General features: G+C 42.0%; 1 protein-coding gene across 4 annotated transcripts in view; it reads right to left on the minus strand.

Moving 5' to 3' along the window:
• The window catches only part of EFCAB2 (EF-hand calcium binding domain 2), a 111,600-nt gene that overhangs the window by 26,394 nt on the left and 71,242 nt on the right, over window positions 1-13,964 (minus strand). For all 4 annotated transcript variants that reach the window (XM_027564674.1, XM_027564675.1, XM_027564673.1 and 1 more), the window contains one exon: window positions 3,815-3,887. In XM_027564674.1, coding sequence (XP_027420475.1) covers window positions 3,815-3,887 — 73 coding nt within the window. The remainder of the gene's footprint in view (window positions 1-3,814; window positions 3,888-13,964) is intronic.

A 13,964-nucleotide genomic window follows, 5' to 3' on the forward strand; every position in this document is an offset into this window, starting at 1 on the left:
TATCTCCTCCCAGCTCTTGCACATTGAAGATCCCAGGTGGCTCTAACTTAATATCAAAGGAAAAATTGTTTAGTAACCTGTAGGTTGATAAGATTTTCATTAACCTTTCTCATTTTTGCTGGGTTTGTGACATTCCAAACAGACAGAGATTATGTGGAACCAGTGGTTAACTACAGAATATTAAGTAGAGGGATCAATGCAGAGTGATTTTTTAAAATGATCTATTTCAAGAGAAACACTGGATTTCAAATTGATCTCCAGGAAGTGGACAACTGAAAGTTAGTATGAATCTACAATAAAATTCAATTAAATGACAATTAGAGAACCAAACACAGACTCCAATTTTTTATAGAAGAATTTTAAAGTATAGTCACTATTTCACTTCAGAACAAATGAGGCAGAAACAGTTTCAGTTCTGAAACTACTACAGAGCAGTTAGCAATATGACATCTACCTCTAGACATTTACTATTATGTAGCTTTGTATGTGGAGAAGGAAACGGCACCCCACTCCAGTGTTCTTGCCTGGAGAATCCCAGGGACAGGGGAGCCTGGTGGGCTGCCGTCTATGGCGTCGCACAGAGTCGGACACGACTGAAGTGACTTAGCAGCAGCAGCAGAGCTTAGATAGCTCAGTGATCTTCATGAGACCATAACTGTTCTAAATATCTGTAATTTTCAAAAGTTGTGTCAATGTACCTAAGAAAACAGTAAAGACAAAATAAAACACTGGGACCTGAACACCTACTGTGGCTAACTGCCCAAACCTGTGGGGGTGTTTTGGTAGCAAGTCATCTACACAGCAAGCAAATCCAAATATGCAGAGTGCCCACCAAGCAACAGCTGATTCCTTACAGTTATTAAATACTCATAAAACACCATGGTATTGTTGCATTCCTTTTGCATGTGAAACCAGACTTCGAAAGATTAAGTGGCTCACCAAAGGCCACACAGCTGTAAGCAGTAGTTATGGGATCTGAATTCCAATCTCCTAACACTAGACATAGTATTTGGTCTACTTTGCCAGAGAAACCTATATATAGATCAGGAGTTGGCAAACCTTTTCTGTAAAAGCCAGAACCTTTAAGCTTTGCAAATCATATGGTTTCTTAACTCCACTCTTGTAGTAAGTAAATAGCTATAGATAATATGTAAGTAAATAAGTCTTACCCTGATGATGGGAAAAATTGAAGGCAAAAGGAAAAAGGGGCAGTGGAGGATAAGATGGTTAGATTGTATCAATGACTTAATGGACACGAATCTGAGCAAACTCCAGGAGCTAGGGGAGGACAGAGGAGCCTGGCGTGTTGCAGTCCATGGGGTTGCAGAGAGTCAGACATAACTTAGCGACTGAACAACAACAACAAAATGAGTCTAGCTGTGTTCCAATAAGACTTTACAAAAGTAGGTTGTGGACTGGATTTGGCCCAGGAGTTGTGGTTTGCTGATCCCTGCTTTAGATTAATACATACAAGCAAACCATAAAAGAATTAGGTTCTAAAGTTTCAGAGGTATTTTTCATTACTGCTCCACTTAGTCTACTCAATTACAAACAATAATTGTGATTTCACTGTAAATTTATCTTCCAGTTCATAGCTCTTCCACAGTGCCAACTTTCCTCTCCCCAATACAAATTCTAGCTTTGATGATAGTCACTTTAAGGGAGTGATCAACACTTTTTGTTAGTGAGGACCAATGCAGGAGATGTTTTTTCCTGCTACTCAGGAGAAATGACTTTGCTGCTGCTGCTGCTAAGTCACTTCAGTTGTGTCTGACTCTGTGCGACCCCATGGCAGCCCACCAGGCTCCCCCGTCCCTGGGATTCTCCAGGCAAGAACACTGGAGTGGGTTGCCATTTCCTTCTCCAATGCATGAAAGTGAAAAGTGAAAGGGAAGTTGCTCAGTCATGTCCGATTCTTCGCGACCCCATGGACTGCAGCCCACCAGGCTCCTCTGTCCATGGGATTTTCCAGGCAAGAGTACTGGAGTGGGGTGCCGTTGCCTTCTCCGAAAAATGACTTTACTGGACCCCAAAATGGAAAACAGTTTCCTCCTTTATTGAATATTTTTAAATGCTAATAAAAATTGGTACTTGGTTTTTAGTTATCAAAATGGTAATGTGAGTGAACTTATGGACAAAACAGAAACAGAATCACAGGGTTAGAAAACAAACATGGTTACTAAAGAGGAAATGTGGGGGAAGGATAAATGAGGAGTTTATGATTAACATATCCATGCCGCTAAGTCACTGCAGTCGTGTCCGACTCTGTGCGACCCCATAGACGGCAGCCCATCAGGCTCCCCCGTCCCTGGGATTCTCCAGGCAAGAACACTGGAGTGGGTTGCCAGTTCCTTCTCCAATGCATGAAAGTGAAGAGTGAAAGTGAAGTCGCTCAGTCGTGTCCGTACTACTATGTATAAAACAGACAATAAACAAGGACCTCCTGTATTGCAGAGCAAACTCTACTCAAGATTCGGTAACAACTTACATAGGAAAAGAACCTGAAAAAGAATGTATGTATGTATGTGTATAACAATCACTTGCTGGACACCTGAAACCAACAACACTGTAAATAAACTAGACTCCAATACAAAATTATTAAAAAGTGTTAATGTGGAGCAACAGTCATCTTTCCAATCTATGTACTTTAGGATTCAAAACTTGTCTTCTTATACATTACTTCATTTATCTTTGAAGCCAATTCTGAAGTAAGTATTATTATGGAGAAACTGATGCAGAGGTTAAGTGACTCACCCAGAGTCACTTCCTTCTCTTCTGGGTAAAACTGGACAGGCAAGTACTATGCTGGGTGCAGGGAATAAGGAGATAAATAAAATCATACATGCTTGCCTTTGTCCCTATCCTCTTTGTTGATACTTGGCCTCCACCAAAACCCACATACCTAATAAGCAAGTTTGAAAGGAGTTTTCTAGTGGCTGACCAGGTAGTTTTTTTCCCTCGAGGCCTCTGCCTTGTTGAACTGAAAGTTGTACTTGAAATCTGATCAGATACTCTTCTGGAAAACCAAACAAGGCGTGAAGCTCTCTGGTTTTGGGCTTCTCATCACCATTTATAAGATAAGTCCCTCCAGCAACTCATCTACACTATTACAAATAAGCATTTTCAAAATTCAATGTCAAGTGAGTTATTATTTTATTTACTACTATTTCTGGAAGTTAGTTTTATTTCCTCAAATGCACAGTCTCTACTCTTTCTATTCCCTGTAAACTGACATTTACTATATTCATCTGTCAATATTCATTCTGCACACAGTCAGTCCTCTGTGTCTACTGGCCTTTCTTCAACTAATTACAAAGAGTGTAATATCTAAAGTGAGGTCCTTACTTGATCCATCACATTATTGGTCATAAACATTTCTTTAAGATTTGATATCAATTCTTGCAGATTCTGTTGATTTGCTAATTCACATAGCTGTCCTAGGGCTTCCCTGGTGGCTCAGCGGTAAAGAATCCACCTGCAATGCAGGAGTCACAGTTTTGATTCCTGGGTCAGAAAGATCTCCTGGAGGAAGGCATGGCAACCCACTCAAGTATTCTTGCCTGGAGAATCCCATGGACAGAGGAACCTGGCGGGCTACAGTCCATGGGGTCGCAAAGCGTCAGACATGACTAAAGCGACTTAGCATGCACGCACGTTCATAGCTGTCCTAATGTCTTCACTGAGTATATTTGGTAATTTAGGGTATTTTTCACTTCAGGTAAGGATTTTTTTTTTTTTTTACAAGAAGATAGAGCCATGCTAAGAGTCATTCCATTTCAATCAGCCATGAATGAAAGTTTCTTAGCCTACTTACCTCTGCAATCAGATCATGTAGCTCTCCTTCACTAGGGCAGCATCCTAATGACCTGATAATTGTTCCGACCTCTCTGTGGGAAAAAAAAGTAGTCAGTTGTTTTAGAATATAAACTCTGAAAAAACAAGCACTATGTTTCTCTAAATTATTTCAGAGCAGGTATAGCACAGCAAACAAAGTCATGTAATAAACACTGCCTCAAGAGGATGGAAGATACTTTCTGAGGAAAGGAAAAGGCAGACAAGTGAAGCCAAGAGAGAAGAAAGAAGTGTTTGTGCTGACTGGCAGGCGCAAACCCTGCCACTTCCTAACTGGTTTTAAGTGTTTGTTAATTCTTTTGAGCCACAGTTTCCACACCTGTAAAATGAGGATGATAATGTCTAGTGAGGGGAAGTCTAGGGGCAGGGCACCTACAAGTAGGACCTCTAGAGGCAGACTCCTGTTGTTGTTTAGTCACTAAGTCACGTTCAACTGTTTTGAGACCCCACGGGCCATAGCCCACCAGTCTCCCATATCCTGGGATTTCCCAGGCAAGAATAGTGGAGTGGGCTGTCATTTCCTTCTCCCGGGGATCTTCCCGACCCAGGGATCAAACCCTCACCTCTTGCATCTCTTCCTTTGCAGGCAGATTCTTTACTGCTGAGCCACAGGGGAAGCCACTGGCAGACTGCTAGGGTTCCAACTCCAGCCCTCTAATTTGCTAGAGTGGGCAGGTTAATCTGCATGCATAAGCCTACCTGGTAGGTGAAACACAGATTCTTCCTTGAAATACTCAGAACTGGGCTGAGAACACTCTAATGGTCAAATAATATGAGCCACCATAACATAAAGCCCAGCTCTTGACAGAGTAGCCACTCAACAAATATTAGTTATTCCTCACCCCCTCCCCCATAGGAATGTAATTCAATTTAACAATAACCTAAGAAAAGTATAAGCTATATTTAGTACTCTCTGGATGCTCAGGGGATTTATAATAGATTATTAAATGTTTTCATTTAAAATGGTTAAAAAGTTGTGATATTTTGAAAGTTAACTTGTTCAACTTAACTAGATGTTAATGTTAACTAATGTTAACAACTTAACTAATGTTCACTTAACTAGAATATTTAACTTCTTTACCATTCTGGCTAATATCTGTGGTATTATATTTACTCTCTATTTTACAGAGAAAACATTTTAAATAAGAATTTTTAAGTTCTTCACTTCAGGAGGCTGAAGGATGGGTATCAAGAGAAAACCTGAAGTCAGTAACTGTGGAATACAGGGTTCTTGGTCTTCACTGATCTGAGAGCCAACTAAACATGTAATGTTTTCATGTCAACCTCCCTGAGCTCCTTAGTCTCACTGCTCTTCATGCCCACATGCCTCACTGAGGCAGGATCTGAACATGACACTGTTGCTAGAGACTAAAATATTTTACAAGATTATACTTTCTCTCAAGAAGCAGCTAAAGATGACCCATGAAACTGGCTAACACCAGCGTAGTAATATTCTTGTAACATCAGACTGGCTATTGCATACATTAGAACAAATAGTTAATGAGGCAGGGACAAAAAAATATAATTTGATAAACAGTCATGGATTTATCTTTTCCATAACCTTCTAGGCCTTCTGCTCTGTGAATCAGAGAACTGCTTCAACTCCAAACTCAGAAGGATAAGGATAAAGGCTGCCTTAACTCACAGAAACAAAGGGAAGGCAGGGAAGTGAGGAGGGCAGCGTTTGTATGCCCTTGTAGGTTACAAATCTTGGGGAGGTAGGCTGGGGGGAAAAAAGAGAAATTTCAGGCCTGCACCATGCAGTACCGAAGCCACTACCTCCACCGGCTATAGAGCACCGGAAATGTGACTAGTCCAGATTAAAATGGGCTCTAAGTGAAAAATCTATACGGATTTCAAAAATTAGTATAAAAAAATGTAAAACATCCATTAATAATTTTTAATTGATTACATGTTGAAATCATATTTTAGACATATCGGTTAAATAAAACACATTGTTTTACCTGTTTCTCTTTTACTTTTTTAAAATACAACTACTAGAAATTTTTTAATTATATACGCAATCCTCCTTTTGCTGGTTCTTTTCTAGGGAATAGCTGCCATCATGATGCACTTTGTGAAGACACGTATAGCACATAAAGAGAAACTTAGAATTGCATTGTGCTGTGTCAGCAATGTAATTGATCCCCCGTGCCACTATGAGAAACTTTCAACCTTATTTATTTATTTACTTATTTACTGGCCACATGTCAAAGCATGCAGAATCTTAGTTTTCTGACCAGGGGTCAAACCCGTGCCCCCTGCCGTGGAAGCACAGAGTCTTAACCACTGGACCTCCAGGGAATTCCCTCAAAAATATTTAAATGAAGTCCTGGGTCGCTGACCCAGGTCTCAGGTCTTCTGCCTATATCCCAGAAACAGTAATAGGCTAACTTACTAGCTTTCGAAGGGGATAAAATCAAAGGGTAGACTTGACATGTATAAAGATGCATAGGAGAAAATCTGGGCTGGAAACCCAGATCTGGTAACAAAGCCACAGGACCAGAAGAGCTCCTCTAAGAAGAGCGCCTTGGCTGGAAGAGATGATGACCCAGGCAGAGCGCACAGGAGTACCCCCACTGACACGATGGCCCAAGGGTGAGGAATCTGCACTAGACTCAGAGAAGAGGAGCCAGGAAATAGGCTGAAATTCAGGACAGGGTGATGCCATGGAAACTAAGGAAAGAGACGGAAAAAACTGAGTCATCTTTGGTGTTAAATGCTGCTGAAAGGTCAAGGAAGATAAGTTCTGAAAAATGTCCACTGGAATTAGTAAAGAAGGAGACAAGTTCTGACTTTTGACCAAGGATATTTCACTTGAAGGCTGAGGAGAAATCAGGGTTGAGATGGATGTATCTGTGCAGTGAAGGGGAAGAATTGATGTCTGGAGGGGGACATGGTGTCAAGGAAGATTTTCTATTTTTTAAGACGAGAAAGATGTGAGCATGTTGAAATACCAATGAGAATGAACCAGGGTGAAGTAGAAGACTGATTAGGGCACCATCAGCTGAACAGATGCGCTTCCTGAGGAGGTAGGAAGGGCTGGGTCGGGTGCTTAGTGCTATATCCACATGGCCATCGCATCTGAAGACCTGCCACCAGCAAGCTGCTTCCTATGAGAAGGTGGTAGATTGCTCCTTGCAGTCTTAGAAAATTTTACTCTGTCCCTCTTCCACTTTGCTCTGAAGAACCCATCACCATCTTCTGCTTTCTGAGGGCATTGAGCTAGACTGTCTCACTTTGCCCAGGCAGACCACAGAAAACAAAGCCTAATGTCCTCTGAGCATCAAGGAACTTCTTTCTGTCTAGTCCTGATGATATAAGAGAAAAGGGCAAAGACCCTTCGACTGAGGAGTCCACAGTGGCCTAGAGAACAATACAAAACCTCAAGAGCTCACGTGTACACAAACCACAGGTTCTCTAGCTCGCCCACCCTCCCTTTCGGTGGAAAGCTAATTCCTCCTCTGTGCTCTGGGCTCTGGAAGCTGTGGTCCGGATCCCTGCAGCCGACCTGGGCACAGAGGAAGGGGGTGATGCCCGTGCCTTCAGGCCTAGACATCTCAGCAGCACAGTGGTTTTCTTGCCCTTGTTTTCCCTAAAGACTGCACTAGCCTCCTAGTACAATGTGGTCCCTGGTGACTCAGACAGTAAAGAACTGGCCTGCAATGCGGGAGACCTGGGTTCAATCCCTGGGTCAGGAAGATCCCGTGGAGAAGGGAACAGCAACCCACTCCAGTATTCTTACCTGGAGAATTCCATGGACAGAGGATCCTGGTGGGCTACAGCCCATGGGGTCGTAAAGAGTTGGACAAGACTGAGAGACTAACACTAACTAACTGAGGACAATATGAGAGAAGAAAAGAAGGAGCCACTGAATTGCTAATGTTGAACTTTTTCTGGTCTTGCACATGATGAAATGGAATTAGATTCGATTTAGAAAAATACAGGAATGTGACACATCTTTTACCTCTAGTCTACTAGACTACTCTAGATACAATTCATATCTATAACCCTAGTTCGTGGTTTGGGAATGGGATGCGAAGTCTTCTCTTTCTCTCTCCACTCTCTTCTGCTCCGCTTCCCCAGGGCCTGACCTACTGCACCAGCTCCCTTGCCCCCAGGCTCCTGGTCCCAGTTGCCCAACACAAGGCAGAGCATTGCAGGTTTCCATTGCTAGATCACACACTGCCCAAAATGTGGGGGCTTAAACAACAACGAGTTCTTATTTTTCATAATTCTGTAGGTTGGCTCAATTGTTCCTCCACTGGTTTCCCCTGGGGTTCACTCATGCAGTGTTTAGCACTTAATTAATCTACACATCGGGTTGCTCAACATTCCACAGTCAACTATTCAAAATTTCCATTATCACAGCCCCGGATTCTGGGTCCCTTAACCTTCCATCCTGCCTGCTCTATTGATCCATAACCCTGAGCATCTCTACGTCTCTAATTTTAATTTCCTGTTACTGCAAAGCACTGCTGGAAGAAAACAACAAAAAACTTGTGGCCCACTACAGATTCATGCCATCTAGCATCAAGTGTCCTGGACGGTGCCTGGCAATCCTTTCTCTCATCTCCTGTTGATGCCCTAGCAAACTTCCCAAAGAGCTATCCTGAATCCTCTCTGGTCTCATGCTCCAAAGCATGGCCTCCCTTAATCTCAGCAGAAAACCCTATCACCTACTTCACCAAAGAAATGAAAACTGCTGAAGTCGGCACCATCACTGACCTTCCTCACTCAGCTCTGGTTGCTCTAACAACATACCACAGACTAGGAAACCTAAACCACAGACATTCATTTCTCCCAGTTCTAGGGGCTTGAAGTCCGAGATCAAAGCACTAACTGATTTGGGGTCTGGTGACAGTCCATGCCCCAGCTTGCAGATGACCTTCTTCCTGCTGTGTCCTCACAGAGCAGAAAGAGAGCAGGCTTGGGTCTCCCTCTTCTTTGAGGGGCTCCACTCTCATGACCTCATCTAAACCTAATCACTTCTCAAAGGTCCCACCTCCAAATACCATCCTGTTGAGGTATATATTGAGGGTAAGGGCCTCAATATATGAATCTGAGAAGGACTCAAACCTTCAGTCCATACCACCACCTTTCCATACGCTTCTCTCACACCACCACAAGTATGTACATGAAAGTGAAAGTGTTAGTCACTCAGTTGTGTCCGACTCTTTGTGACCCCGTGGACTGTAGCCCACCATGCTCCTCTGTTCATGGAATTCTCCAAGCAAGAATGCTGGAGTGGGTTGCCATTCGCTTCTCTAGGGGATCTTCCCAACCCAGGGATGGAACATGGGTCTCATGAATTATGAGATTCTTTACCATCTGAGCCACCAGGGAAGCAAACCTCCTTCCTTATGCTCTCAACCGTGGAGGAAAAAAAAGCACTCTTCCTAACAAAGCTAACCCCACTCCGTTTTTCTTAGTTCCAGTCTTGGCTCTTGTTCTTGACATACGTTCCTCTCTTTCAGCATCTTCAGTCTTTCCTTTATTATTTGCTACCTCTTTGGCTGTAAAACATTCACAATCTTCCTTTTCTTGAAAGAATTTTGATGGGTGCCCGACCACCTCCAACTATTCTATTTCTCAGCTTCCTTTTGCTATTACAATACTTAGAAATTATTCCTCTTGTAACTGTTGACTCCATTCCCCACTCATCCTCTCTATGTCTAACTCCAACCCCTCTCCAAAATACTTCCATCACTGGCTCTCTACTCATCAGTCAGTCCAGGTCTCTCTCACTCCCTCATCTCTTCCCTTCCCTTCCCTTCATCTGACCCTCTCTTCTTCCCGTAACCCCTTTAAGTGCCCCCTGCTCAGTACCTCTGTTGCAGGATGATCTCTACTGTTAAAAATATTAAAGATGGCCAAAAGAATAAGAACTATCTTAGATTTGGACCAAAGAAGACCACTGGTATCTTAATATGGAGTAGGAAATGGCAACCCACTCCGGTATTCTTGCCTAGAGAATCCCATGAACAGAGGAACGTGGTGGGCTACAGTCCACAGAGTCACGAAGAGCTGGACACAACTGAGCGTCAGAGCACGCACGTGCAGTATCTTAGTGACAGCACTCGTAGAAGAAAGAGGAAGAACCCCCCATCACCATCACCAGCAAGAGTGCCAGTGGTAAGAAAATCTAGACCAGAAGTACAGAATACACGGTTGTGGGGGATGCCCACGGAAGGGGACGAAGATCACACCCGACAGCCTAGAGCTCCAGAGCGCTCACTCCGTGTCCGGCACATTCTACCAACTCACTTCATCCTCAGGAAGTAGGCACTACTGTTACCTCCATTTTCAGAGGAAGAAATTAAACCCCAAAGGCATTAAGGAATTGGCCCGAGGTCACATACAGCCAATATGTTAAAGCAATGACTTCCTTGGGACTAGGGAAATCTCGGGAGTTGTGGAGAAGTCCGACAAGGGGGCTAAGCAGAGAACAGGGATGAGAACAGAAACTAAAGCCCTCACGATGTGAGAAAAGTAGATTAACTAGTCTTCTGGCTTAGGAATGGACATCTCCTCTAAGACTTCTAGAAAGAACAGACTTTTCGCCTCATTCACCTTCCTTATAACATGATCATGATCTGTATGGATATAAGAAAAAATATCTCCTCACAATAGCTCTGTGTGGTAGGCACTGTTATTTTACATATGGGGGAAATTGAACCACAGAAATGTCTGGTAATTTTCCCAAGATCCTATTAAGTAGCGGAACTGGGATTCAGACGCATACACAGGCTGGACTTCACACTCTTAACCACTACACACCACTATCTCTCATAAATCGCAACTGCATAATTAGTTAGACTTAAAAAAGAACTTGACTGTACCAAGGTGCTTCTACAGAAAGCTGTGGGTACGCCACCCCATGGGAGCCTTGAAGATAGATCCAGGGATCACAAGCTGATGCCCAAAGGAACAAATGTGGCCCTCAGATAAGGTTTTGTTTAGCATAGCATTCATTTGCTTCTTTGTTTACAGGGACATATGTGAACATCATGAGAATGGTCCTACACTTCGGATTCACATACTCTATTACAGGCATGTTCCATGTAGAAATCTGTATACATCACTCCTGAAAAATACCAATTTTGTACTGTTTAGGAACTTACTTGCAAGAAGTAGGGGAAGGAGCCAAATGGTTTCTTAAAGTTCTCCTCAAGTGCTTGACTCTGAGATTATTTTTAAACACACACACACACACACACACACCACATACACATACAACCTATGGCTTATAAAAGAGAATGTTCTTGTTCTCAGAAGATATACATTCAAGTATTTAAGGGGAAAGGTCTCAGTGTCTACAACTTACTCTCAAAGTCTAGTAAAATGATACAAATCAATACCAGAAAAACAAACAACCCAATCAAAAAGTGGGAAAAAGACCTAAACAGACATTTCTTCAAAGAAGATATAAAGAGGGCTAATAAACACATGAAAAGATGCTCAACATTTCTCATTATTAGAGAAATGCAAATCAAAGCCACAATGAGATATCACCTCACACCGGTCAGAATGGCCATCATCAAAAATTCTACAAACAATAAATACCAGAGAGGGCGTGGAGAAAAGGGAACCCTCTTGCACTATTGGTGGGAATGCAAATTTATACAGCCACAATGGAGAACAATATGAAGAACCCTTAAAAAACTAGGAATAAAAACACCATATGACCCAGCAATACCACTACTAGGCATATACCCTGAGGAAATCAAAATTTAAAAAGACACATGTACCCCAGTGTTCACTGCAGCTCTATTTACAATAGCTAGGACATGGAAGCAACCTAGATGTCCATCAACAGATGAATGGATAAAGAAGCTGTGGTACATATATAAAGTGGAATATTACTCAGCCATAAAAAGGAACACGTTTGAGTCAGTCCTAACGAGGTGGACGAACCTAGAGTGAAGTAAGTCAGAAAGAGAAAAACGAATGCCATATACTAACGCATAAATATGAAATCTAGAAAGATGGAACTGATGAACTATTTGCAGAGCAGCAATGGATATACAGACATTGAGGACAGACTTATGGGCACAGCTGGTGGGGGAGGAAGGAGAAAGCGGAAGGTATGGAGAGAATAACATGGAAACATACATTACCATATGTAAAATAGATAGCCAATGGAATTTGCTACATGACTCAAGGAACTCAAACTGGGGCTTGGCAACAACCTAGAGGGGTGGGATGCGGGGGAAGGCGGGAGGGATGTTCAAGTGGGAGGGGACATGAGTAAACCTACGGCTGATTCATGTTGATGTTTGGTGAAAACCAACACAATACTGCGAAGCAATTATCCTTCCATTAAAAGTAAAATTTTAAAAAGAGTCTAGTAAAATGAAAATAATAATAAAATACAAACATAAATATAAACATAATAAATATATAGGGAGAGAGCACACACATCAAAAGCAAGTGTGGCAAAGATGTTGGGAACTGGTGAATCTAAGTGAAAGTACACACGAGTTCAGTGTACCATTTATTATTTGTCTATAAGTCTGAAGTTTTTTAAACTTCCTTTCATTCTTGAAATCAAAAGCAAAGTAGTAAGAAACAATCACTGAAATTCTGCCTTGTATAACCTATGGCTTATAAACGAGAATGTTCTTGTTCTCTTATTCATGAAACAATTTGCTCCTTTCATGTTATACAGTTTTTTATCATTTTGACTTAAAAAGTTGATTATTAAGGATGTCCTAGCCTTCAGTTTCACAAGAAAATGTACAAGTTACAACCTTTTCCCTCAGTATTTTAGAATTTAATATTGAAAACTTAGCAAGATGATAGATCTAAAGTCGTCTGTTTCCAGAAGTACAGGTAGAGATGAGGCCGGATACCAGTCTCCCGTGTTTGCATGTAGAAGAAAAGTGTATGGAAAGGATGGAGCTCTTCTCATCCCTTCACCAAATACCAAGAAGGCAGCACCAGAACTGCTCCTGCTGTTGCAGGGAAACAGCTGGTTTTTGTGAGTGACTCTAACAAGCACTGGGCTCAAGCTCTCCAAAGACAAGCAATGGCCAGGTCAGCCTCTGGCCCAGAAGACAGCTTACCAGGAGGTGCCCTTCTGTGGCAGTCCGGTGGTTGCAGTGCCCAGCAAAGGCCACAGAGAGGGCAACTAAGAAGAAAATTACGCAAAGGCAAATGAAGTGGAGAAGGGAGGTGATGTTTAATACGTAGCCCCTTTCTCTCACATGTGCTCTTTCTTCAAATGACACCGGATGAGGTGAACATATTTCAGGAGGCCTCCCGAGTTCCTAAACAGAGTCCCCGAGAGGAAAGTAAAGGGAAATGACAGCAGAAACAAACGTGATGTGGACCTTTTGTTTCCAATGTCCTGAAATACGAGACCGGAGCACTGAAGACCACGTGATCCCCTGAGCTACTCTCACATCATAATTCTAGTGCCAGAACAAGGGACATAACAGGAGGGTTAAGGTGCTCTGAAAAACTCCAGATGGATCTGAGACCCTGGCCGTTCTGAAGGAAACCATACTGCAAACATCCAGCCCCAGGTGTTGTAAGGCTCCTGAGAGTGAGCCTCCTGGAAAAAAGAGAAATGTAAGAAAGAACAGAGGATAGAAAAACCCAGGCCATTAACTTTTTAGAAAGAGAAAGAGGTCTGGAAAGAAAGACATCTGAAAAGGAAAATGTAAGAAAACATTGAAAGAGATGAAAATATAGTTTTAAGAGATAAGGAATAGAAATGTCAAAGCTTAATGATGAAAATTAATGAAGCTCAGAATTAAGAGAAAGTATGTATTAGATAGGAACTAGAAAATAAAAGTATGAAAAAGAAATATGAAAAAATATGAAATAAGAAAATAATTATATATAATATTAAGGCAGATTGGCCTATTGAACTTTGACTAAATAAGATTTTGAATCAAGCTAATTGATTGAAAAATATTTCAAAATAACCTTTTAAAATTATTGTGAAAGTGTTCAGTTGCTCAGTCATGTCTCACTCTCTGTGACCCCATGGACTGTAGCCCACCAGGCTCCTCTGTTCATGGAATTCTCCAGGCAAGAATACTGGAGTGGCCTAGGCAGATACTCTAAGGAATCCAAAACTGAGACACATGTATCCCATTGTT

The sequence above is a fragment of the Bos indicus x Bos taurus genome, chromosome 16, assembly GCF_003369695.1.
Source record: "Bos indicus x Bos taurus breed Angus x Brahman F1 hybrid chromosome 16, Bos_hybrid_MaternalHap_v2.0, whole genome shotgun sequence".
NCBI classification, from domain to species: Eukaryota; Metazoa; Chordata; class Mammalia; order Artiodactyla; family Bovidae; genus Bos; species Bos indicus x Bos taurus.